Source organism: Arvicanthis niloticus, chromosome 1 (genome assembly GCF_011762505.2).
Source record: "Arvicanthis niloticus isolate mArvNil1 chromosome 1, mArvNil1.pat.X, whole genome shotgun sequence".
NCBI lineage: Eukaryota > Metazoa > Chordata > Mammalia > Rodentia > Muridae > Arvicanthis > Arvicanthis niloticus.
The window spans coordinates 105595550-105622872 of NC_047658.1; the positions used below are offsets into that span (position 1 = coordinate 105595550).

The 27323-nt window shown below is 43.6% G+C and overlaps 2 protein-coding genes across 4 annotated transcripts in view; one reads left to right on the plus strand and one right to left on the minus strand.

Annotated features, from left to right (window-relative positions):
- Positions 1-2244: 2244 nt before the first annotated feature.
- On the minus strand, positions 2245-12325 carry LOC117710169 (MAPK-interacting and spindle-stabilizing protein). Of its 2 annotated transcripts, none has more exons than XM_076912386.1 (2): positions 12011-12325; positions 2245-3355 (listed from the first exon to the last, which is right to left on the minus strand). In XM_076912386.1, the coding sequence occupies exon 2, from the start codon at positions 3117-3119 to the stop codon at positions 2328-2330; it is 792 nt and encodes a 263-aa protein (XP_076768501.1). In that variant the 5' UTR covers positions 3120-3355; positions 12011-12325; the 3' UTR covers positions 2245-2327. The 2 variants fall into 2 exon arrangements, with proteins under 2 accessions (XP_076768501.1, XP_034360740.1); XM_034504849.2 differs by having other exon boundaries at positions 2245-3459.
- A 99-nt stretch (positions 12326-12424) lies between these two features.
- Positions 12425-27323, plus strand: part of Ppp2r2d (protein phosphatase 2 regulatory subunit Bdelta) — a 37051-nt gene continuing 22152 nt past the window's right edge. The window contains exons 1-2 of one of the 2 annotated variants that reach the window (XM_034504827.2): positions 12425-12569; positions 12652-12744. In XM_034504827.2, the coding sequence (XP_034360718.1) occupies positions 12563-12569; positions 12652-12744 (100 nt within the window). In that variant the 5' untranslated portion in view covers positions 12425-12562. Of the gene's footprint in view, positions 12570-12651; positions 12745-27323 lie in introns of those variants that run through there. The other variant, XM_034504836.2, reaches the window with a different exon arrangement.

Below are 27323 nucleotides of genomic sequence, written 5' to 3' on the forward strand. Positions count from 1 at the left end.
GACTTAAAGGACTGGGACTCATTCTGAACCAACAGCCACATATTCCGATGCAGCCAGGCCATATCCCTGTCTATACCCCACAGACACTCCCCAATATCCCCCTTTGAAGTACAAGGTTGTTCCAGGCTTGGAAACACTCATCCTGAGGTCACAGAAGCAAGAAGCCTGTTTTGATAAGAAGAGCTTCCCAGAGGCCAGAAGCACAGGGGGAAATCCAGGAAACCAAAACAGCAGCCTAAGAACCAGGTGACTGTGAGAAAAGAGGGAAACCCAAGGTGCAATCCAACCCTGCCAGTAAGAGCAGGGGGTCCCCACTACTCCACCCAAAATGGAAATCTTCCTTGTTCTAGTTCTTCCTTCTCATTCCTTCAGTGTCTCTATTAATTACTACAATCTAGACAGTGCTTACCCACTGTGGCTTTGTCCTGGAATCAGTCATGTGGTACTACCTCAGGTTGTAAGATGTCCCAGGTCCTCAGGACTCCCTCATACCCACAGTTTTGGTCATGGTGAAGGATCCAGACCTATCCCTGCAGCTCTGCACAGTGGTGGGGCCCTGAGAATGGTGGAGTTGCTCAAAAGACGCTGGGTATAGCTGCAATTCCATCAGTTCTAAGAATTACACCTGCTTTGTCTGTTTGCAACAGTCTCGGGTAACCCAAGGGCCTCAAACTCACTACGTACCTGAGGATGGCTTTGAACTCCTGATCATCCGGTTTCTGAGTGCTTGGATTACAGATGTGCAGCATCATGCCCAGTTTACATGATGAGATCAAACTCAGGGTTTCATGCATGCTAAGCAAGCACTCTAACGACTAAATTACAGCCCTAGCCTGTTAACTTTTTAAATTCTTATTATTTGTAGTCATGCATACATGTGTAAGTCTGTCTGTCTGAGTATACACTTGAGTCCAGATGCCCATGGAAGCCAGAAGCATTGGATCCCCTGGAGCTGGAGCTACAGGGCATTGTGAGGTGTCTAAGCCCCCATCCCCATAGCTTGTTTCCTTGTGATGGAACAGACAGGTTCTCTAGCACCAACACGAAAGAGAGTTTCTAAACCTTTTGTCACAAGGCCTTTTGGGAAACTCACTAATGATAAATTTCTATCTAGGAACTCCAGAAGAAACCAGATTCCTGTTAACAAACAGAACCTGAATGAAATCTTTTAGCAATGTTTCCTTAGAGGCCACAGCAGTAGGGACTGGTTCAGTGCTCAGGGTCCCCAGTTCCATTCCCAGTGCAGAACTGTGTGGCCTTTCCCAGCTCAGCAGAAAGTCTCAGCATCCAACCCTTGAGAAGTGAGCATCTTGTCTCCTTTTTTCTTGCAGGGGACAGCCAAATGACTCACCCCTAAAATAATGGAAATTAAAGAAGATGGTATGGGAAAGGAAGAGGAAGAGGAAGACAAACCCCAAACCCAAGGAATCCCAGCAGCACCAGGTGCATCTCACTCAGGACTCCTCCTGTTTATCTGGCAGACAAATTAGTTTTGTTGTTGTTATTGTTGTTTTGTTTGTTTGTTTGTTTGTTTTAAGTAACAAAAATTGTTACATTGGGAAAAAAAAAATTCCCTTAAAATGAGGTACAAGAGTGCCACCTTCTGGTGAGTCTCTTTCACCATGTCTAGAGATAACTTGTTTCCTGCAATGTTCGGTATTTTCTAACAAGCTCATGTATATGAACACCTGAGGCCACCAGCACATGCCATCCAGAAGGTGCATGTGGCATCTAAAGAGGCTAGCCTCCCTGAGGCAACTCTGGCTATGCCAGGAGACTCCAGAACTCTTCCACCCCAACCAAAGAAACTTGGTGAAGCTAGAGCAGTGTCTTAACTGGAAGGTCCAGGGTGAGGGGTCTCAGAGAGGCTGACCCCCAACACACACACACACACACACACACACACACACACACACACACGAGAAGAGGCAGGTGACAAGCCCTTCAGGAAAAGCTTCATTCCTGGCATGTCACAATGCCCAGTGGTGTAGGCCTGTCCTCACTGCCAACCCTGACCACTGGTCTGGAGTGATGGTGGCAGATACTAATGGGCAACCAAGGCTTTGCCAAGCCTTTAGCTGTTAATGCTTCTGTGTCTTCTGCACCTAGAGCAGGCAAGAACTTGATGCTGCTGGTACACTAGTGAAACCTGAGGCCCTAACTGCCTTGAAGATAACACATACACACACATACACACACACAACTAAGCTGGACAAAACCCAGAACAAAACAAGTTGACTGGTTGTGAGTTTTTTGCTTTTGGGGGGGTGGGGGGGCAAAACATTATACTGTTTATTACAGGTGTGCCTTTTATCATCCTTGACGAGTCACTTGGATCCTTCACTTTCATGCTGAGAATTAACATGTAACATAGTCATTAAACATAACAGCATCATTTTGGGGTCAGTAGTATTGTGTCCTTGTTGTTTCCCCAAGGTCTCGGCTTTATGAGTTAAAGTCTTGATGTCTCCCCAGGTTACTCGCTTGCTCTTCTTCTTGGAACGTCTCCTCTTAATGGATTTGTTGTCTACCTTCAGGTGCTTCCATTGCCCAGTGGTCTCCAAGGTGCTCTCCGGGTTGGATGAATCAGAATGGGAGCCATCTGGGATATCATTCACTTTATGGAGGCTACCAGGCATTGGTGAAGCACCAGAAGGTCCTGGAGGCAGTTGGTAAGGACTATTCGGAGAGGATTGGAGTCCTGGGGTGGGATATGATGCTTCTGGAGTAGGATATGGTGCTGGTGGTTCCCAGGTTCCTGGTGGCACTGTGACCCATGCAACAGGTGGTGCTCCTGACACTGGAAGAGGAGGAGTGGGAGATGGCCCTGGGAATAGATATGGCACATTAGGCTGCTGCCCTCCCATTCCTGGTGCCCAAGGTCCAGAAGACATGGATCCCTGTGTACCTAAAGGACCAGCTGGATCTGTGGGTGCACTATTTGGCCTAGGTAGCTCTGGAAAGGGCATATTTGTTGTAACATATGGCCTTGTGGGGCCAGGGACTCGTACAGCAGGGCCTGGATAAGGACCACTACGTTGAGAACGTGATGGTCCAGAAGGAAGAAAGGATGCTGGAGAGCCTGGTAGTAGTCTAGCTGGAGGGATGAAGGGATGCATTCTTCTCAGTGCTGGTCCAAAAGGCACAGTGGAGGGTGCTGCACTTAGTGGGCGTCCAGATAACACAGCAGGTGGAATACTTGAATTACTCTGAGGGCTGGAGCCTGGCCAGTCTGAAGAAGATTGGCCAGCTTTCAGATTGCTCACAGCAGAGGTTCTAGCAGGGACTGTTCAGTGTTCAGGTAGCACATCTGCCAGTGAAAATTCATGTAGTATTTTTCCAGCAGGATCTAAGCCTAAGGCACACATATAGCAGAGATGAGTCCGATGAAGACAGGCACTGGAGAACCAGTCTGAGCAAGTCGAGTGCTTAAATCTGCTTCATAAAGGAAAATTTGCCCTAAATAAAACAAAACAAAACAACTGGTTGATTATATCACATTCTGAACCATTAGTGGTCTGGCCACTTTACCAATATGAGGAAAAGACTTAAGTAGTGGAGACTGGCTGGTTGAGGATAGAGAAGAGAGGGGCTAGCACATAGAGCACAGGAGCAAGGACAGCATCTACAGGACAGCAGTGAGGAAAGAGCTAGCTATAGAAATGTCTTCACTGCCGATACTGGAAAATAATCTTGTAAAGCTAATTTTAAAAGAAGGGATAGTTTTGTAGTAACTTAGTAAAATTCTAGTAGAGTAGAATTCTCCCAAATTAATAAAGAACATTAAAACCAAACAAACAAATCAAAGTTGCCTTCCTTCTGAGTAGTAAAAAGGTAGATTCTTTCCACTTGAAATTAGGAAGGACAAGGCTGTGGCACCCGTGTCACCACTCCTACTCAGCACCACTGAGGAAGTCCCAGCCAACAGAAGATGAAAGAATACAAGAAAGGAAAATAAAATGTATATAGATCAACAAAGGAAACACTAAAGTCTTTACTCCGATTATCCCATTGTCTATGTGGAAAATTCCAATAAATGAATTCCAACAAAAATATCTCCTGAAAGATATAAGTGATTGCAGCCAGGCTGCAGGACAAAGTCACCACATAAAAGTTGATTTCTTTCCTGTGTACCAAAACTATAACCATGCATAAGCATCAAAAGAATCAACATCAGAATTCCAGAATCCTCAAAACAGCAACATCAGAGGAGCAACACTAACGTCAAATAAGTTCATATAGTGACAAAAGGCAACAGCACTATACTTTAAATAAATAAATAAATAAATAAAAACAATAGAGTAGAGAAACCAGTGTAGAAATAGGCATACACAAGTTATCAACAGATCTCGAACAAAGGAGCTAAGACATAACAATGGTGCAAAGAAAGTCTATTTCACCGAAGTTGCTGAAGTCCCCAGTTTCCACGGACCAAAAATACATAACTTAGACACCTCCCAAATGTAGCTCAGATGGATTATAGACCTAAAGACAAGGGCATAATAAACACATAAGATTTCCTTAAAAACAAGAAACAAACAAACAAAAAAAAAACCTGTAAGAGAGGCCTTTGTGTGACATCGGGTTTGGCAGTGAGTTTTTAGACACAATTCCAAAGCCAAATCATGACTTGTAGAAGAAAAACGAAGCTGGATTTCTCTAAAATGTAAATGTCTTGTCTCTGAGGGATAGCTTTCATGGTACAAGAAGCCATGGAAGCTTCCAGAGGAGGGAAGTCCCCAACAGTCCTACCCAGCTATGACACTTATGAGCCACAGCATGACCAGCATGGCACCATAACCCTAAGGGTGCAGGAGAAGTCCACATACCTTGGTGGTAACCAACAGCTCTTTAGGGACTGAAGACCCATTCAAAAGAAAGAAAATGATGTCTGGTACTGGAAACTACTCAGCGCTAGTGACGTTCTAGATATTGGAAGAAAATCTATAACCACAAACTTACTAAACCACCATAATTCTAACAATAATCTAAGCATGTGTCTATCCTTATACCCATAGATAATTATAGTCTTCACCCATCATCAAGGAAACTTCTCTTGCATGAGATGGAAACTACAGAAAACTACAACCAATCAAAATGCAGAGCTGTGAAGTGCAGTCCCAGTGCTACATGTACAAAACAAACCTGCACCTAAGCCTCAGAAAATATTGTAGAAGAGAGGACAGAAAGATTTAAGAGCCAGATAATCAGGACGTTAGTTTGCTTCAAGAGTCTGTCTCCTGGTAACATCAGAAGCTACACTCATAAAGTCTCACCAACATGACTTCCCAAATATGAGCTGAACAAGGACAGCACCAATGGATGTACTGAACTGGACAGGGAAAAGCTCACAGGACTCAACCCTACACAAAAAACTATAGAAAACAGGAAAGCTGGGGGTGGGAGAGCACAGCTCTCTAGGGAAGAGCACAGCAATTGGTTGTCCAGTATCAAGTGGTCAGCCCTGAAAACATACATACAGGTAGCATAATCTATACTGAATAGGCTATATTTAAGTATATATATATATATATATATATATATATATATATATATATATATGTGTGTGTATACATACATATGACATATGACACATACATACATATATACACACACTTTATATATTCCTGTATAAACATACACACATACATGCATGCAGTAACAGTTAAAAAGGAGGTCATAAACTTGAGGGAGAATGGAGAGAATACCTGGGAAGGTTTGCAGGAGGAAAGGGAAGAGAGAAATGTTCTAAGTACATTACAATCTCAAAATTTAAATAAAACAACATCCCTGGCAAAGAGCTAGTGTCAAAATCCACAGAAGAGCCCAAAGATAAGAGGGCTGGTTGGTATACTGTTTTATCCAGCTACTGTAACAAACTGCCACAGACTTCATGGCTCTCAGTAGCAAAAATGTACTCTCCCTCAGCTCAGGGTATCACAAGTGCACAACCAGCCTCACTGCAGTCTGGGAGGGCAAACTCCAGAAGCTCTGCAGTCCCTCCTTCTGCCTTCTGGCCACAGGGACAACTGAAGCACATCACTGCAGCAGCTCTACCTCCATCTCACTGCTCCTGTTTTTCTCTCTTTGCCTTTACAATAAGATCACTTTCCATGGTATCTGGGGCTTACGACAACCGTGTCATTATCTCAAGACCCTAAACTTAGTGCCAGAGAGATGGCTCATCACTTAAAAGCACTGGCTATTCTTCCAGAGAGCCAGGGTTCTATTCCCAGCATGGGTGGTTCACAGCCATCTATACTTCCAGGCCTAGGAAACTCAATGCTATCTTCTAGCCTGTACAAGATAGACACATATGTGATACACAGACATAGTGCAAGCAAAATACCCATACACGTAATAAATAATTTGTAAAAGTCTCTTATCTCAATCATATCCAAAACCTCATGTCCCAGTGAGGCCCCACTCACTCACTGTTCAGGGAATGCAAGCATAGATACATCAGCCTCAACAGTCATCACAGGGGTTAGGGTTAGCCTAAGGAGAAATGGCACATCATCTCACAAGGGGGTGTAAGGGCCCCGAGATCCCCTGGTTGGCTTCAGCATCTAGGTAAGGTTCAGAGGAGTTCTCAGACCTCATGAAGAATCATGGGAAATTTCACTAATAGTATCAGACAGATGTTGGGTTCTTAAGGTGACTCCAGCATATGGTTAACAGAAGGGCTGGAAGGAGATGAGGATGATTAAAGAAGGGTCAGCCAGACATTCCAGCTCAGACAGAAGCTCCGGCAGAAGCTGTCTGATGGGCTATGTCTCCCAAAACAATCTGTGGGCTTAGCTTCTGCCTGGGAGAAACCAGAATACCTCAGACCTAAGAGCAAGCACAGCCATGTATGTGTTCAGATCAAGAGTCTTAGTCAGCCTAAGTTTCCTGTTTCACACAGTACAGGAACACTTTGCCTTCTCCTCTAAGTTGAGACTTGATCTCTACATCAAAATAGTAATAAACCACAAGGAATACATGGGATACGTTTTTCTCAGGACATGGGTGTATTTGGCAAAACTTCACAGCCATAAACAAGATGCCTAGCCAAAGCTGAGTCTCCTATGAAGACCTGAGCCCAAAAGTCTCATCCTTGAATCAGACACTGAACAATTAGCCATGCCTCAGAGGCAGCCCTGCATTTTCTCCAGAACCCCAGATAATAGAGACCTATTGTGCTTTGTGAGGGTGGCTGGGCCAGGTATCTGTCAAGTGATGCAAACTTGTGAACACATACCTGCCCTGCTTCTAATTTTTCTTTCCTGCTCTCCCTTCTTCCTTCTCCCATTCCCTCATCTCTAGCAGCAAGTGAGGGCCAAGGCCAAAGGTCAGGGCTAGGGCATGTGTACAGCTCAGATGCATCCTAATGACCTTACCCTCACTTAAAAGGCTAGTATAAAAGGTTTCTGAGCAGGGTCTTACAGTGGGTGTGCTAGTGTGTAAAGACTCTGCGAGTTTATACGGGTAGGGCTCAGCTTCTGATCTCAAGGAATTTCTCTTCCCAGAATGCTTTTTGTGAACACATAATTCCAACCAGTATCTACTTGGGTCTCTTCCAGGACTTCCAAAGTGATCACTGAGTTGCTTCCTCTGTCTCGTCCAGCAGAGGGCAGCAGTTCCCTAATGAAGAAAGCACCTGCTGCCAGCTTTGTGCCTAGTGAAGCTCCTCCAAGAAGGACAGGTACTTCTTTCTCACACACACACACACACACACACACACACACACACACACACACACACACCATATATATACATACATCATACATACACACACGTATGTACTTATGTATGTTTGTATGAACATGTATGTATGGACTGGAACCCATAAATGATTGCCACCTTTCTGAAACTCAGTAACAAATATCTCATTGAGGCCACAAATAAGACTTGCGTAGAATTTTGGTTTACTTTCCGGAGCCCTTCTAACTCCTATGCTCAAGGTTAGGAACTGTCCCGCTAACTCTTGGCGATGAAGAAACTAGTTCGGATAAGCTAGAAAGGGACAGGTGGGTTCTGATCCTCATGGTGGCCTGTTTCTAAAGGTGACTCGTGGGGTAGGTGGCAGGTGCTAATACTGAAAGGGCTGCCCTTAAAGGCTTTCCACAGAGCAAGCAATCAGAGCTGAGGCCGGAGAGAGGAGCCTGTGCACTGGGGCTCTCCTCAGAGAAGCCCTCACTCCCCAGATCACATCAGTCAAGCTGACATTTCCTCCCACGAGAAGATGAGACAACTTGCATTGTTAAGGAGCTCTGATGTACAAAGAGCTTTCCCCAATATACAGAATCCCTCAGTTACTAAGATAGATGAGGAAAGATTTGACATTTATTGTGCATAATTTAAGTTCAAATAGGTTCCCAGTGAAGAAAAATTGCAAGTCGCTGAGCTGGGTCTGTGCCTCCAGTTCCATGCCTTCTGTCGCCATTCCGGCTCTGCACTGCTCTTGAGCTGCCTTGATTTTATAATTTAGAGAACAGGGCCATATTGTGGAGTACTGGAAAGCTGTATTTCTATTCTTGAAATGAAGTTATCCCCATCTGTGAATTATTTCTTTTTCAGAAAGATACATAAAATGAGCAAGTGTTTTTTTCTCTCACTTTAAAATATGATTCAAAAACATCAAATATCTGACAATTAAAAAAAAAAAGAAAGAAAGAAAAAGAAAAGCTAGGTATCTATCAATTTAGAGAGGGAAAGTGCTCCCAAGCTTCTAGGCCAGCCTCTGAAACCTTCTGTGTATGGATGTGATGCAGTGTATATTCTGCTCCTAATTAAAAGCCTGTTGTTACTCTAAAATGTGGAACAGAGAAGTAAGTGCCTGATACCCAGGCATCAGCTCAGGATCAACAAACCAAGCTGCACCCCACTGTGTCAGCAAGGACAGCAGGTCTCAGCCCTTTGCTTCTACTTTTGCCTTCCCCTCAGACATGGGAGGAACAGCACCATGGAAGCCAGAGGGCAGCAGAAGGAGCAGACTCACTCCCATAGGTAAATGCCATGGCCTTGGGAATTCCCGAGCCAATAATACAGGTAAGTGGTAAGGCCAGTGCTTTTTCCTGACATCAGGACTTGTGGATCCTGAAAGTTAAGAACTTTGTGCTGAGTCTTTATTCCTAGAGAGGATGTTATGGTCTAGGTATGGGGAGTGCCTACGGGTAAGTGCCTGATTCATACTCTAAGCCTTCAGTGGCCTCTGACTTGCCAATGACATATACCTACCAGACCCAATGGATACATATTAGGTAATACATCTGCTTCTGATACCTTGGGTGACACCCTAGAAATTCTAGAAGTGTCAGTAGAATCTGGCAAAAGCAAACTCGGGGATTCCAGGCAAGGAAGCTGGCAACTGAACTAGCAATTCCAGTAAGCATATAACTGTCCCAGAACCCCTGCCCCTCAGTCCCCAGGGCTCCTCTATGCTCACCTGCCCTCACTCCTAGGTTCCTGTTCAGCCCCAATGAGCCCCAAAGTCTGGACCAGGATGGGAGCTTAGACTGAAGTTAGTGCTGGTATACAGCTACATGAGTCAAGCAAGTTTCTACAATCCAACCTGGAGTTAGGTCATGACTGTCAGCACTACGTGGAGGGAGTTTCAGCTGAATGACACCTACTTGACTCCCGCACCAAAGCCACTGAACTTTCCATGTCTAAGGTTAGATAACATGCACCATCTCTATTCCCTCACCCCTTTCTCAACCCCTATCACCCATCAAGCTCACAGATGCTACCCAAAAGCCTTAGCACCCACCTTTCTGGCTAAAGCCCAGAACCCTACCCCATGCTGAGTTCCCAGACAGAGATGGCTCAAAGATAGCTTGCTCCTGATGGACTCTGAGCTCATGTGCAAAAAGACTAGATCAGTCTCACTCAACGGACACACAATATTTGTTTCATTAGTTACTAACAGTTGCCATGGAGACCTTAAGATCACAGAAGGCAGGGGCTGGAGCACAGTAGCTTAAGGTCTTTAAGGAATAACCCACAAGGGCTCTCTGTATAAGGACAGAACCACATCCTTAGAGAGGAAGACAATAAAGGCGAGAGAAGAAAAGTGGGGATAGAGTGGAGGTGGAGAACACAGGCAGGTACTATCCTACTCCACATTAGGGTAAGCAGTAGAAAACGATGAGGCTAGAGATGGCTCGTGGATAAGAGCACTTGCTGCTCTTCCACAGGTCCCTAGTTCAGTTCTGAGTACCTATGTCAGGCAGCTCCCAACTGCTTATAACTCCAATACTCGAGAATCCAACACCCTCTTCTGACCTGGGCATAGATGTGCACAAATTTTTAAAAGTTAAATTTGGCCTATGCTGGCTCATTTCATGTCAACTTGACACAGTGTAGAGGCATCTGAGAGGAGGGGACCTCAATGGAGAAAATGCTTCCATCAGATCTGGCTGAGGGTAAACCTATTAGTGATTGATGGGGAAGGGTCGAGACTATTACAGGTGGCGCCACCTCTGGCCTGGTGGTCTTGGGTTCTATAAGAAAGCAGGCTGAGCAATCCACAAGGAGCAAGCAGGTAAGCAACACACTTCCATGACCTACATCAACTCCTGCTTCCAGGATCCTGCCCTGCTTGAGTTCCTGCCGTGACTTCCTTCAATGATGGACTATAATGTGGAAGTGGAAGTCAAATACACTGCCTGTCACTAATTATTAGGGCAGCTACTTACAGTTCTGTCCAGTGTCATTCTTCATAGAGAAGCATCCCAATGCACACGGACACACATCTGTGGGAACCGTTTTAATCAATCACACACACACACACTTAGGCAGAAAGGAATATTTAGCAACCCTGGCATTACCTGAGATACCTATGCCTACATGGAATCTGAATAAACTTAAGTTAGACCCCAGTTCTGCAAAGCAGTCTCAGAATGCTTCTTCCCAGGCTTGGAATTCCTTCCTCAAGCTCCTCCCAGAACTATGTATATGCTCTTAACTCTCCTGATGCTCTGGAGTGTCACCAAGGTTACACTCCCATACCTGCACTACCCCATATGTCTCTTATCTTTCTCCATTACTCTCACTCACACAGACACCTGCAGCTCATTTTATCCTCCTTCTTAACTCGGGGAAAGTTATTTCAGAAACAACCCTGGGTGCTGCTGCTGATAGAAGTCACTATCATATCGTGACTTTCCCCAACTCTTGGCCACAGCCAGCCCTCTCATCAGAGTTCATCCCCTGAAAACAGCTTCCTGCTCTGTCCCCAACCACCAGGCCTCCGCTACTATACCTAGCCTTCCTTGGCCACTCTGTTCTCCCCACAGCTTCTTGCTGCCCTTTAAACACATTAGCAACCTAGGTGTGCTCCATGCTTGTAAACCCAGCACCACCAAGGCAGAAGCTTGTTACATGGCAAGACCCTAATCAAAGTGTGTGCAATTGAATTAAAAATAAATTAAAACGTCGAAAAGAAAAGGTCAGGGTGGACCTGCGTGTGCACTAGCTGTTGCCACTTCTAACAGCCAACCAAGACTTAGGCATGAGACTCTTATTTCCTCTAACTGCCCTCCTTAAGATACCAACTGCTCCGATCTCCTTCCCCTGCTTCTGGGCCGTATTTAACTCTACTCCACTTGACTTTCCCCAGGTTTTTCTTATTGTCTCTTCTCCACTGAAGAGTAAGCTCCACCAGGACAGACACAAGCAGCGTCCCAGCCAAGACTGAGAACAGAAAAGGCACTTGCTAAAAGGCAGAACAGCATTTGTGGTGTGGAGAATGCTCTGGTTTGGAACAACTGCCCTCTAGTGGTGCAATACGCTCACTGCCAACTTCATAGTGATTTCAGATACGTCAAGCCCACGAACGAATAATTCCTCTTCATGCTAGAAAAACACACCCACAAATAAAGCAAATGTCGACAACGGTTCCCTCCGGCTATACTGAGAGCTCAAAGAACCCCTGAAGTAGCACTCTGATGAAATCGGTGCTCATAAGCTACGGGTCAAAGATACTGGGGGCAAGCGAGCCTGAATGATGGGCAAAATTACGCACGCAGGTGCTGGGTTTCAAGTGCTCCTGGGTTCAGAGGCCCCGCCTGCCCACGGCCGAGCGCTCTCTATTGGCAGATCCACAGAGGTTCCGCGTTCCCGTTGGCTCAGCTGGAGGAAGGGTCCAGGACTTCGAGCATCCAGTCCAGCCGCCCGCAGAAGAAAGTCTGAGGCCTTAAGAACGCAGAGGGCGTCGCGTCCTAGCTCTTACACGATTCGAGAAGGCCGCCTATACCTCTGCTGGCAGACTATTCCAAGACACTCTTTCCACCGACAGCAGCGGCTACGTAGGTTCAACCTCGAAACAGCTCGCGCAGACTCAGTCGGAGCACGGTGCGCCCCCGGCAGCCCCCGCGGCACTGACCGTCGGAGGAGGCGGAGGGGAATGACGTCATCCGGCGGGGCGACGGGCATTGGGCGCCATTTTGAAAAGGGAAAAAATTCCCTCCCCGGCGGCGGCGGCGGTGGCGGCAGCGGCAGCGGCGGTGGCGGCCGGGGCTGAGCGCTCGGAGCGCCTCGGTCGGCCGCGCTCAGCTGGGCGCGTCCCGCCCGCGCCATGGCAGGTGAGGGCCGTGCGCGAGCGGGCGGGCGGATGGACGGTGGTGGGGCGGGGCGGGGCCGGCCTGACGGCGCGCTCTGTTGCAGGAGCCGGAGGCGGCGGCTGCCCGGCGGGCGGCAACGACTTCCAGTGGTGCTTCTCGCAGGTGAAGGGCGCTGTCGACGAGGACGTGGCGGAAGGTGAGGCCCGACCGACCCCCGAGCCCCAGGCGCAAGGTCACGCTCAGCCGCCGGTCCGGACGCGGCCGCCTTTGCCCGCCTGACCGGCGTTGTCTCGTGAGACCCTCGGCCGGCCAGCGGCCGAAGAGAGGGAGGGGCGTCCGTAGGGAGACGGCTGTGGACGCTAGCCTTGGGAGGCTGTGGGGAGATGGCCATGGACGCCGGCCTCGGGGGTCGGTGGGCAGATGGCCATAGAGGCCAGCCTCGGGAGGCTGTGGGGAGACGACCATGGACGCTGGCCTCGAGGGTCTGTGAGGAGGTAAGACCGGGGCAGAGGTAACAAGCCATGTAAGGAAGATAAGCCTGTGGCCACCGGTCTTTGGAGTCTAGGGTGTACAACCGTCTTAAATGCAAGTCTCTCCAGAGTCTGTATGGAGTGAGACAGGACTGTAGACACTAGTCGCTGGCAGTGACGCCGGGATTCGGCTAGGAGCTGATGCCATAGGGTGGGGTGAGGTCCATTTGTTGTGAAAGGGGGTCATGGCAGTTGGTCTTGAGGCCGTGTGGGGTAAATCAGGTCCCAGACACTAATGTGGGGGCCCATGCAGTATAAAAAGGGAATCACAGGCTCTCATCTCCCTGGCACCTGTATAAGGCGGGAGGAGATCCATGCAGGGTTATCAGTCTCTGGGTACTGTGCTGTGTGAGACTGGACTCAGGATAGATGGAGCGCTGAGTGGGTGCTCTGGGTGCCCTGCTTGTGGGCCTAGGTGTGCTAGTCTGTCCGGCCCAATCTCTGGCCAGGTAGAAGTCCCTCAGCCCTGGATCTTCACCTCTTGGTGTTGTGAGCAAGAGGAACTTTGTTATGGGATCTCCTGAAGTTCTGCGCTAGTGGCCTTTTACTGAGTGTTTTCTCTTCTTCCACTGTTCTTTAAAGTCACTTCCCCATACTTCCTTCTTAGGTTTTTTTGTTTGTTTGTTTGTTTGTTTTGTTGTGTTTTTTTGTTTTTTGTTTTTTTTAGATTTATTGGTTGGTTGCAAAAAGTTCTTGGTGTTGTAGCCCAGGCATTAAACTCTTGTCTGCCCCATCCAGCTAAGTGCTGGGATTTCGAACACGTTTTGTGTGTGTGTTTGGGAGCATAGGCCTGTACTCGCCCTTGCACACGTGGAGGTTAGAGGACAGCTTGTTGAAGTTGATTCTTTTTACCATGTGAGGCCCAGGGATGGATCTTGGGTCATCAGGCTTGACAGCAAATGACTTTACCTGCTAAGCCATCTCATCAGCCCCCTTAAATTTTATTTATGTTTGTATTTTGAGAAAGATTCATGCAGCCCAGATTGGCCTCGAACTCCCTATGTAACTGAGGCTGGCCTTGGACTGTTTGTTTCTGACACAGGGGTTTTTCTATAGAACTGCCCAGGTTTTGTACACCAGGCTGGCCTCGGGGATTAAAAATGTGGGCTGCTATGCTCAACTTTGGCCTTGAATTCTTGATTCTGCTGCTTCCATCTCCCAGATTCTGAAATTATTGGCAAATACTGCAATCAAAGGCCAGCTTTCCTGACCATCAAGGCTTCAGTTTGTTGCTTTGTCTTCCCCCTAATCACAGTTTAAATGTGCCATGTGTAGCTAGACAGGAAACTAGGAGAGCCTGAAGACTGGGATTTATTTCTAGAGATTGACATTAGCATTTCATATTACAGGTATTGCAACTCGTTCAGTATCTAGTAAACATGGACCTTACACATTTTTTTAAAGAAGTCTGTTCACTCTACCCACCTTCCTCATCACTGGCAGCCTCTCCTCAGATGTTCTGTTCTGCTTCTTGTTCCCTCCTTCACCCTGTCTCTTCTGGAAATGTCTGGCTTGATTCATGACCCTTGAGAACATCTGGAGGTCTGTGGCCCCAGGGATAAAACCAGATCAGGTCATCTTGGCCTGTGAAACTGCCCTCCAAAAGTTGCAAAGGTGCATGGTTTAGGATTGAAGTCAGGTGACTTTTATGTGGAGTAGTGTATTGATTTTGTTTCTTCTGTATTGGCATGATGTATTACTGTGTTCATTATTCTTGTGCCAGGTAGGTGACAGGTCAGCCTTACTCCTGTGATTGATCCTACTTGTGATAATAGTGGTAGGAAGGTTAGGCTGCCTTCATTTCGGGTTTCTATGTGGTTTGGTTTGAGTTTTATTGATCAGTTAAATGAATTCAAACCAACTTTATACTTTGGAAAATAACATTCTTTCCCTTAAAAACCACAACAAATGTTTTGTTGCTTGCACTAAACTGATTGGAACTTTTTATGGGTTTTTTTGTTTTATTTTGTTTTCTATCTGTTTTTGGTTTTTTCAAGACAGGGTTTCTCTGTATAGCCCTGGCTCTGTAGACCCGGCTGGCCTTGAACTCAGAGATCCTGCTTGCCTCTGCCTTTGCCTCCCTGAGTTCTGGGATTAAAGGCATGACTGCCCAGACTTTGTGGTTTTTTAAATCTGTTTTACATAAAACTTTGAATACATCTAAAATTTTAGTTTGCAAGTCTTTTGTATGTGTATGTATAATATAATGTGATTACTTATATTTTTCTTTTTAATTGTATGCATTCACAGCTTTCTGCTTTAACTCACATACTTTTTCATCCATTATTTATTAGTCCATCATCTTGTCAGATAGACTGAGCTGTGATATTGCTTGATTTATCAGTAATGGTTTAAAAAGGCAAAGGTAGTCATTGGCAACTAGGACTTGTACCAACAAGAATCACTACCCCAGACTTATCCAAACTCAAGCTTGGAGAAGAAATGTTGGTGAGAGATAATTAGGAGGTGGCATTTCAAGGGGTTTATTTCCTGTGCTGATGCTTGGATTTGAGATCTTAAGGTATGGCAAATTTTATGTGTTGAAACTTGTAGCTTGTGAGGCTTTTTGTTCAGCTCTGCAGAATTCCATGTAGCCCTGCTCCTATTTTGTCCTTCTGCTGTCCTGGGCATAGGTAGTCAGATGTGTCCTAGAGATTAAGTCTGAGGTCTTCTGACCTGGCAAGCAGTACTCGGAGAGCCTAGGGGTCAGAGGGCAGGGTGTAGCTAGGCTGGCCAGGCAGAACAGGATGGAAAGGGCCTTTGTTTCTATAGGAGTTTCATGTTTTTAATCTAGTAACTCCTGATACAATATTGAACTGTTATATAATTTGATGCATTCTTTTTATGTATATAAGAATCAGATTTTGCTCTGAGTCAGGTCAGCTCTTCTGCTGAAAGTCTTGGTTCCATTGTGTGGGTAGAGAGTCCTATATACACACTGCAAATGAGAGCAAACTGGGCTCAGGGGGAGATTAGTAGTAGTCCTGCTGATGCCTAGATGTACAAGTGGTTGATGGTAGTGATTGGTTCTCCTTCCCCTGTTGGAGAGTAGACAAAGACTCAAGAATCAAAATGGCGAAGCCAGGGAACTTCAAGAATGTTCACTCACTGCTTTATTTGGGAAGATTTTGTGATGTGCAGTGACCTGCAACCAGCCTCTGCTCTCTGTCCCTGAGCATGCTTTCTGTTAGTGAACACTGCACAGCATTACAACGTTTTGCATGTTTGTGCTTGGTAGACCGAGTCCTTAAGGCTGGCTGTCACCTCCCTTTCCTAGGCCTTGCACAGGACCAAGCCAAAAAGCAGGGATAATTAACATTATTGGGTACTATGTGTTCCAGAAATTGTACAGAGGCACTACCTGTGCCAGTTAATTCAATCTTTACTCATCTGAAAGACTGTTAATCCCAGTTTCAGATGCACAAACAAGGTACCAAAGAGTGGTCAGGTCAGCTCCATAGCTACACTAGAGCAGAGAGAGGGTGTGAAATTATGCTCCCTGTCTCAAAGCCTGTGTGCTTCACTACGCTAGTACCAGTTTTAGCCAGCCCTGGGGAAGGCCTTGCAGGAACCAGCTGTTTGTTAGCAGAGATTATACCACTAGCCATTGGATTTAACCCTTTGAAAACAAAGGAAAATGGCATGCCTTAAAAAGGAATGTTTGTCAGATAAAATAAGGTCAGTAATAAGAGTTCAAGGATTGTGTCATTTTCTCAAACTTAAAAGGTAGGCATCATAGATAACTCAAAACTGTAGTCCTGCTTAACGATAACTTACAGTCAGCTCATTCACAGGGAACCTCAGATCCTCTTTCTTTTTGTGTTTATTGGTTTTTTTTCCAGAAGAAATGGGGGAACTAGTAAAAGAGAGTCTTATGTTGAACTTGGTGTTTTGGAGCTTGGAATCACAAGATCAACCAAAAGGGATAAAACCTGGTTTCTTCACTTCAGAGCTTGAAACTTTAAATGTCTCATCTTTTTATTTATTTTGTTATAGTAATTTTTTCTTCATGTACATTATTTCTACACCTTCATCCTATTCCAATTCCAATCCCCCGCTACCTCTTAGACCTCTGTTTCTTTAGTAACGTTGCCCGTGTATTGTATTTAGGACTGACCACATGGGATTCATTAGCCTGTTTCTTTTTAGCTTTTGTATTTGGAGAGCAGGCATCAAAGACAAGTTAGAGGAATGGTCTTCATGGCTTCCAGGGATTAACCTTGGTTCATCCGGTTTGGTAGCAAGTGCCTCCTAGCTGAGCCATCTTGCCATCCCTGACATAATACTTTCTTAATCCATGAGGTAGCTTATTGATGTGATTTCAACTTTAATCTTTTTCTCCCTAAGAAAATATTACAAAGTCAAACTAGCAGTCTATGTGCTTAACTCCAGGGTGAACCTTCAGGGTTATAAAAGTGACCTAGCAGGCTGGGTGATCTGGCATAAATAAAAAGATAAATAGATAATCTCTTCTTAGGGGCCAAATGGTGTTTTCAAAGAAACAAACCCCAGAAGGTAACAAAATGAAGGAAAGTTGGACTGAAATCAAGAGGTAATAACTATGTTTCATTGAACATTAGATACATCTCATTTCAGAGAAAGTAAGATGTGGAGAATATGGTATCAAGGAAGGAATACTTAGTCACAGACTTTATGTGTCAGGATTGATTCCACGTAACAGAAAATGGACATTGGTGTTTACAGAAAATGGATATTGGTTTTTCTCCCCATTCTATCCTCCTTTTTTACAAGTCTCAGTGGCCCAAAGTCTTTGGTTAGTTGAATTATTTCCAGTATGAGTTCTCCACTCTGTTGCAGCATTTTCATTGATAAAAAGCCTCTGGGAAAAAAATATCTCAGGGAGAACATCAGTGAAGCAAGTGATCCAGTAGTATTAAGTTTGCAGTGGAACTCAGCCTGGAAGGAGCGATCAGACACTGCCTCTCCCAAGATCCCTGTAGTTCTTCATCCTTACTGAGTCAGCTACTTTCATCTTTAACGTCGGATCTATGACCAAGCCGTGACCTAAGTCATAGTTACAAAATCGTGTTGTTTGTAAGATTGTCCATGGCATGAATTGAATGCTGTTTTTAGTCCTTGATGTGAAGATTTCTTGTTTGTAGAGAGATTATGGGTTCAGAGTGTATCCAGGAGTTACCAGTTATAAAGGCCCTTTTCTGAGCCTTGATTGTCTAGAAATCACACCAAAGATTTGTGATGGGGGTGGGGTGGAGTAACGGTACTCTTGTTACCAGTTAAAGTACTGATCTGAATATTAAATAACTAACTTGAAATGTTTGGCTTTAGCTATGTTTAAGCATAGATTAGTTTTTAACCTCTGCAGTTAGTGAATCCTGTCTTCTGGGCCTGGTATCTTGATTTTTTTTCCCCCACTGTTAACTTATGAGTGTCACCATCTTTGCATCATTGCTCCTATTTCTTTCCTGTTCTAAATTATTCTTTTCATTCCTGCCTATTCTCAGCACTCCACCAATCCTTCTTGTTCCATCAAATTGCACCTTGTTGGTAGTTGTCTATCTAGCTGCTCTTCACACTTGGCCTTGGACTCTGGACTGTCCTTTTCTGTTGTTTGGCATGTTCTATGTCTATGTCAGTTTAGCAGAATATTTCTGTTTCTCTGTCCAGAAAGTGGAGACTTCACCTATAACCATTACAGGGTTGATGAAATTCCAGATAAGCTGAAAAGTTCTGGCAAGCAGGGACACAGGATCTGGTACCTAGGGTGCAACACAGAGGAGCTGACCCTGTGCTGCTATGGGAGGCAAGGAAAAGGAAGAGTGCTGTCGATCTAAAGAAGTACCACAGTGACTGTAAGAAATGAAATTCAGTCAGTGTGTAAGGCATTGCATCCTTGCTAGGTCTAGGATGTGTGGAGAACTGGAGAAGAGTGATCACTGCACAGAGGAGTGTAGGGATGGAGAGAAGAAAGTCAGGGCACAACAAGAAGGGAAGAGGAATGAACATTTGAGGTAAAGGGTAGTTTGAGGAGGGGTATAAGAAACACGGCTTTCTGAGAAGTAATAGAGCCCAACTTAATCCTTTGGCAGGCAGGAATGTGCTGAGAAGCAAGAGGGCAGCCCAGCTAGTAAAAATGCTACAGCCTTTGAATCTCATGCCAAAGGCTTTGAGTTGGCGCTTAGTGATTATGAGTCTTAGTGATGGCAACTTTGTAACTGTGTGAAGGTCACTCTGGCCTTTGGAGAATGACTGCAGGTTGGGGAGCACAGGTTCTAGGGGAAAAGTCAAACTAAGGAATTTGTACACTTTCAACAAAGGGCCAAATGGTAAATAATTCAGGCTTTGCATTCTGCACTGCCTTTTCACTATGTGTGACATTGTTTGCCAATGTCATTGTGTCATGCTTGTTTCTTCAGCTTAATGCCAGAGTTCAGAAAAGCACGACATAGAAAAGCATTGTGCAAGGACGTGAGTGCAGGCCTATACCTGCTGACCTCACCCCTGACTGCTGGAAGGATAGTACCTCCAGCTCTTCAAAACCAGCAGGCCTGCTGTTGCTTTCGTAGTCTACGGTGTACCACTGGCCACACAGTAAATCCTGACTCTCAGGCAGCTTAACTTCTGTCTGTGTGACTTAGACCTGTCAATACATTTTTGAAATTAGTACATCTTAATTTTCAACTGTTTTTCACTTTAACTCAGTCTACATACTGTTCTTTTAATGAAAACTTTTTTTTTTCCTGAAACAGATTTGGTAAAAAGACTACTATTGTCTTAGACTTAGCAGTTCCTTTAAATGCCTTATTAAGATGAAGCTGATCCTTAGATCTGTTCCCAGGTTGGGTCTCTTGCTTTGTTGAAGTTAATAAAACCAATTTGGCCTCAAGCAGAAGCCGTTACTCTTTCTGGGGAGTAATGAATGCTCTGCTCCTTAGTCGAGGCTTTGTTCTTTAGATGCTTCTTGGAATCTGGACCATCGGGTATTTGGTGGTGTGGTAGGGTTATGTCCTTGTGTAGCCCAGGCTGTTGTTGTGAAAACTAGCTCTGTAGACTGAGCTAACCTTGAACTCAAAGAGATTAACCTGCCTATGCCTTGCTAGTTCTGGGATTTAAAGGCATGTGCCACCACAACCCAGCCTTTGCTGAAGTTTTCTATTGTGGATGAATTTGGAATGTTTACAGATACTTCTGCATCTTTTGAGATGATTTTTGTAGTATATTAGTATAGTGATAAATTGAATAGATTCACTTAAATCATCTAACCAATTTTCCTTATCTTTAATATCTCCCCATGTGATCAAACTTACTAATAAATTTGAGTAGCTAGTTTTGTTGTCTTTTTTTTATCCATCCTCATGAGGAATATTCTTTTTGAAATATTTTTCCTGGCTCTGCCTCTTGGGTGCTGGGATTAAAGGTATGTACCACTTCCTCCTCCCTCCTGTTAGGGAACTCATGCCTTGTGAGGCCACGCTTAGTAGTTCTTCTTACTCTTGTGTTAGTATCTGTGGATAGAGCTATTCTGATTTTTAAAGATCATTGTTTGACTCAAGAAAATTGTGTTTGTTCCTGTCACCATTGATGTCATCAGAAACTTCTTAACAGGTAACTGTTCAACAGCAGCAGTAGATAGAGGCTCCCCAAAGTCTGTGTTCTTGAAAACCCAGATTTTATTATTGACAACAGATTTTATTCGTAATTTCCTCTGAAGTAAGAGACTCACTCTTCTTCTCATTTTAAAAAACAAATAAACAAACAAAACCAAACTCTACCACATGTCAAAGTCTGAATGACCAGTATTGGTAAGCCATTCCAAAAGAAGACAGCATTCTGTGAAAATAGTGGCAATGAGGTGCCTTTCCTGGAGACAGCTGTGTACAAAGAAGCAGTGGACAGGCTTTTGTGAGAATACAGAAAGGCCTAGCTACCGAATGAGGAGTGAGTCAAGTCAGTGAACGTCAGTGATTCTAGTGTCTGTCAGGGACAGTCCTCAGGAAAACTGGCTTTTTGCCTTTTCTTTTGCCACATGGATGTTCTGCAGGACTTGAAGGGTGCTACTGCACCATGGTGCTAGGCTGCCTATGGCCCTACACACAGAGGACAACACTGATACAGTAGGTCACATATATGTGACACTGTCAACACATCTTTGACCCTTGAGTCCTCCAAGGGTTCCTAAAGGTTCCACAGACCAAGTATTGAAGACTACTGCTATGCAGGAAGCTGCTAACAGTGGAGTGGAATGACCAGGACAAGTCGGGTTTAAAGAACAGCCACACCCTTTTGTCTGGCTAGATTTCATTGTTTTTGTCCCAGAACACAAAAATACGGTGTTATTTATAGAAAACCAAATGGTAGCACTACAAAGAAGCTGAAAAATGAAGACTCTCCTGGTTCTCTGATAGTCCTGGAATCCCTCCTAGGTCCCCACTTATAATTAACAGTGTGTGTGTTCTCAGCCTTCTTTTGTATACATCTGTTTATATTTTATGATTTTATTCTTTTTTTCATAAACAGCAACTTCTCTCATAAACTCCTAAATTCTGTTTGTAGCCTGCCTATTAATATATGATTTGAGGTCCCTTGCTGGGAAGCTTTGCATGTGGCTCCTTAGCACCTGGCCACAACCATTGAGCTAAAACTACTGTGTTAATGTCATTTCACATGTGAGGAACTTGATTCCCAGGAAGAGTGAGTGGGTCATTTGTGGATGCTATCGGCTGTAGGTGCTCCAGTCAGGAGTTCTGTCCAGGTAATGTTATACCCATGATCTGTCTCAGATGTGCTCACTCACCTTCATCTGTTCCAGTCCATCTTTCTTGGTAGCTGCATAGAATTTTGTATATAGGTGATCTCATCCAGCAAACTGACTATACTTGATGCTACAAGTGATGGCCACAGTACAGTCTTGTCCATCTATCTGCCTGGCTTTAGACATCCATCACTGAGAAGTAGTCACCATATCAGTAGCTATATAAATGGTAAGAATTCATTTCACTTAACATTTTAGAGTCTCTCTTCACATATTTTAGAGAGCAATTTGACATCTGTCTGAAGAGATGAGACCCCAGTCAGGCTTGATAGCATGTCTTTAATCCCAGCACTTTGGGGAAGCAGAGGCATACAGTTCACTGAGTTCAAGGTCAGCCTGATCTACACAGAGTTCCAGGACAACCAGGGCTATACTTTACCTTGTGGTGGTGGTGTTGTTGTTTTTGTTGTTGTTGTTGTTGTTGTTGTTGTTGTGTTCCAGGACAACCAGGGCTATACTTTACCTTGTGTTGTTGTTGTTGTTGTTATTAATAGATGAGTAAGTAAAATGCATGAGACCTCCATGATTCCATATGTTAGAAATACAGAAATGTGCTAACATTTCACCAAGAGGTGCTTTGCAGTTGTAGAACAAGGAACCCTAATTGCCTCTAAGGGCAATGAAGCAGGGAGCTGAGTCACACATGCCTGGTGAAAGCAGCATGATATGCAAAGTGACAGCACTTGGCAAGCAGTGAGCCTGTGTAAATGGTAAACGGGCATGTCACCTGTGGTGATGATGATGGGGTTGCCACTGAAGGGGTCTTTTCTTTTAGTCTCTGTCTCTTTCATTTTGTTGCACACCAAGGTGCCTTTTGTTTTATAATGATAAGGAGGAAAAGGCCAGCCAGAGTCAGAGATTGTTGGTAATAGTCAAGAGGTGGCAGATCTCCCATGAAATACTAGTGAAGATCTTGGAGGTTGACAGTCCACTTTTCCAAGGCATACTGGCTTCTGCAAACTCTTTAGACTGGCACTTTGGCCTGTTTAAAATAAGGTTTTATTTTTAATCGCCCTGCTCAGGGTATCTAGAACCACAAAACAGCTGTTTAATAAAACCTCATTTAGTACAGAGGTCTAGATTTAAAACCCCAGCTATCAGTCATTATTGAACCAAGATGATGCACACCTATGAGTCTGTACAGTCATAAACACCCACCATAAACAGAACCTCTTAGTTCTATTGCTGTTGTATGTAGGAACCTGTAGTAAAGTCCTGGTCATTTGTCACATCTTAATATACTTTATGGATTTGACAGTAAAAACACTAGTAGCAGTGTAGTGATAAGAATAATGCAGGCCCCCACATTCTTAATACCTAATTAATTCAACATTTGGTCTTGTTTGGATTTCTTTAAGAAATAAAAGCTACAGTTAAGAATTGAAGTCTATGTGTAATTTCTCAGTTGCATGCCTATACCTCCCTGTCCACAGCAGCAGTCTGTCATACAGTGGTGCAGAGCTTGCCCCTGCCTGAGTTGGTCAGTCAGTGCACAGATAGTTTCTGCTTGAGCAGACTGACTAGGATCACCTTCTCTGTACCGTTTCCTACATTTTCCCATGTCTCCTCTCTTGTTAACTTTGACCCCATTCAGTGCCAGATGTCTCCCTGCATGGACTATGCCACTGTCTATGGTACCAGAAAAGATGTGAGGCAGTTGTCAAAAGCATTCAAGATGTCAGAGATTATCTTCAAAATAATGTCTCCTCTGCTTAGAATCCTGGTTTCATTCGGGTATTCAAACAATGACATTCATTTGAAACAGACACTAAGAAAATGTTTAGCCTATTTTGAGTTTGCTTACTTTTTATTTTAAAAAAATCAAAATTTAACAGTTTAAAATAGTAATCAGTATACATCATGAAAATGTTACTGTATAGCTTTCTGTGGTCTAGTAATAGACCTAGACCCTTATGTGAAAGGGGAAATTTATGGGTGAAAAAGTAGGCACTGTATACATAGTCATTTCATTTATTTTCTTTAGATAGTAGAGATTGAACCAAGGGCCTTAGACATACAAGGCAAGCATTCTACTGCTGAGCTACATCTTTAGGCCTTTTGATTTTTTATTTTGAGAAGGCTCTTGCTGATTACCCAGGTTGATCTTAGGTCTCCTCAGTGCAGATGTTGTTAGCCAGTAATCTTGCCTTAGCCTCCCACGTAGCTGGAACTATGGGTGTGTGCCTCATCTTGAACTAAACTATCACTTTGATGGGTAGTGGTGTTTCGTGTTGTTTTGCTTTGTTTGTTTGTTTGTTTGTTTTTCCCAAGTCAAGCTCACTGTATAGACCATGCTGGTCTCAAGTCAGCTTCGAGAGTTGCTGCATCTCAGGCATGTGTACTCATTTCAGCTGCCTGTATCCCTAGTTTTTCATTATCCCCAGTCAAACCCTTCCTTGTGCCTGTGAATATTGTCTTCCTCCCCTTTGTTGCACTCCTGCCAGGCATACTATACTCAGTCTCCAGGGATTCTGTGTATAAAGTAGGAGTGTGCTATTCATCCTACTGTCTCTACTGGGAGCATCAGCACTTGCTCCAGACTTCCCCATTTTATGGCAGAATCAGAAAGCATGAGTTCTCAACATACTTTTTTGTTGCACTGTTTTTTAGAACTTGTGATTCTTTTAAAGTTTTTGTTTTCAAACAAATGTATTCCTTAAAAACCGTTTGAGATTAAGATGTTGGTGCACTGAATGAACTAATCAAAAGTAACTTTTCTGTTTCTTTCTAAAGTAAATGATAAAATGAGGATTGGTAATTTTTTACCTGAAGTTTGATAAAAACTAATGTGTTTTGCATAATTGATATCAGTTGGCAAACTTATCTCTTGCACGGTTTTTTCAATTTAGACAGAGCTTTGCATTCCTGCATGTATGTTTAAACATACTAAAGTATGTAGTATACAGAAGAGTCTTTCCGGGGCTATCCAGTATATTCCTACTGAATGTTAATAAAGATGAAGAATAAGGAACAAGCAGTTGGCAAAGATGAGCATCCTGAAATTCTGAGATGTTTCTCTTTTTGGTACAATTCTCAAAACAATGACTTTATTATATAGATGAGGAATCTCAGGGTCATCATGGTATTCTGGCTGTGTCTAAAGTATATCAAAGAGAGTGAAGAAGACTTCAATTTTTAATTTCATGGTGCTTAGAATTGAACACAGGACCTTGATGTTTTGAGACAAGGAACCCAGACTGGCTTCCATTTTGAGATCTTGCCCCCACCTTCCTGGTGCTAGGATTACAGACCTGAACTACTATCCCAGCACCTGCAGAGAGGCTTTCCTGAAGAAAAGTGAGTGATTTATATGACTCCTCACTACAGACATTGTTAGCTAGATAGGAGCAGTAACATTGCCCTACATACATGTGATCCTAAAATGTGAGCACTTAATAGATAGCTAATTGGATACCATGTTGAGGGGGTCACAGGGAATCAGTTATGAGTCTTCCTAGACTGACTCAGTACAGACTTCCTTTACTGAGTTGTGAGTGGGTTACATGGCAAGGTTGATGTGTGAGAGGAGCAAGGAAAAGTAGAAAACATGGAAAGACTTTTAGCAGGAACATTTGAATGTGGCCTGGGTAATAGGTCAGAAAAAGTAAAATAAAGTTATAGGTTAGTACAAAACATTGAGCGTTCAAAGTTGTATGATCAAACATGTTTAAAAGCAAAGGTTACTCTGCCTGAGGTGATCCCAACATGGGCTGAGATCTGCTCTGGTAGGATGTTACATATGTGGAAAATACATGCTTAATGTTCAGGAGTATAGTAAGAATGTTTGTCATTACAGACACTCGACTTCATGATTCCAAAGTAATTTGGCATCCAGTCAGCTAGCTTGTAACTACTCACATCTTAAGACCACAGGTATTGCAGGGCAGTACCACTGGTCCTTTGCTGGCTAACAAAATAGACAGACTTGCCAGGACTTTTCAGGTGTATTTCAAACTTACTGAAAGAATTTCTAAGGAGATAGTAAGATGATTCAGCAGGTAGGGGCGTTTGCTACCAAGTCTTGATAACCTTAGTTCAATCTCCAGGCCCCACATGGTGAAAGGAGAAAAAGGACAAAACAAGTTGTCTTGTGACCTTCACATGAATACCGTGTGTGAACACTCACACACACACACACACACACACACTTATTTTTAAAAAAAGGAATTTCTACAAATGAAATTAAGCATAAAATGATAAAGTGAACTTTTTATAGTATGCTAGTGAAAATTAAGTTATAAGGCCCTTTGAGTAATATGATTCATTTGTTTTATAATATATTTTGTTTATAAGAGCTTTGCAGAGATATAAACTACATACATAAAACCTATCCCTTTATAGAGTTTGTAGCCATCATAGCCATCTTTTTTTGTTTGCTTGAAATGTGTTTTTTCTGTGTAGCCCTGGCTATGCTGGAACATTCTTTGTAGACCAGGCAGGAAGAGTACTGAGATTAAAGATGCACACAACTGTACCTAGCTGAAACTAAATGATACCTTTTTAGGGGGAATAGTCCTCACTACTGGCCTTGAATCGGGCTAGCATTGAACTCACATAGATCTACTTGTTTCTTGAGAATGCTGGGCACATGTTTTATAATCCAAAAAGAACATTCATTACTTGTTCCCTCTTCTCACTCCACTCCAGCTACATAATCCATTGTATATTTTATGCTTAGAGATTCCCATTTCTGTAGGTTTTCCTGTTCTTTCATACATAAAGTCATGTGAGATGTAGCTTTTCACATCTGGCTCTTTTTGCTTAAGAGTATTCTCAAGGTTCATCCCTGTTCTGGGGTACACATCAACACTTCCCTTTTCCAGTAAACAACCATCAAATGTACTGATGGGTATACTACAGTGTGTTAATCCATTTGTTGCCTAAAGAGTTTCCTTCACTCCAGCTCATATGAGTAATGCAATTTAGGAATATTCTACTGGTACTTGTAGACATGTATTTTTAACTCTTTTGACATATACCTAGGCATGGACTTATTTGGTCATTGGCTTTGTTCAACATTTTTTATTATCTGCCCAACTATTTTCTTTTTTTTTTTTTAAAGTTGATTGTTAATATTGTTCTACTAAAGGCAGGTTAATCAGGCCAAGCACATGAATAGACTGTCTTTTTTTTTTTTTAAGACTTATTTATTTTGTATTTATTTGAGTACACTGCAGCTGTCTTCAGACACACCCTAGAAGAGTGCATCAGATCCCCTTACAGATGGTTGTGAGCCACCATGTGGGTGCTGGGAATTGAACTCAGGACCTCTGGAAGAGCAATTAGTGCTCTTAACTGCTGAGCCATCTCTCCAGTCCCCCCAACTGTTTTCTAAAAACAGTTATTTATACTGTGGATATACGGTAGTTCCAATTTCTTGACATTTCATCAGTCTTTGTTAATTGTCTAATTTTAACTGTTTTGATTGTTGTAAAGTATTTTCATGGTTTTGAT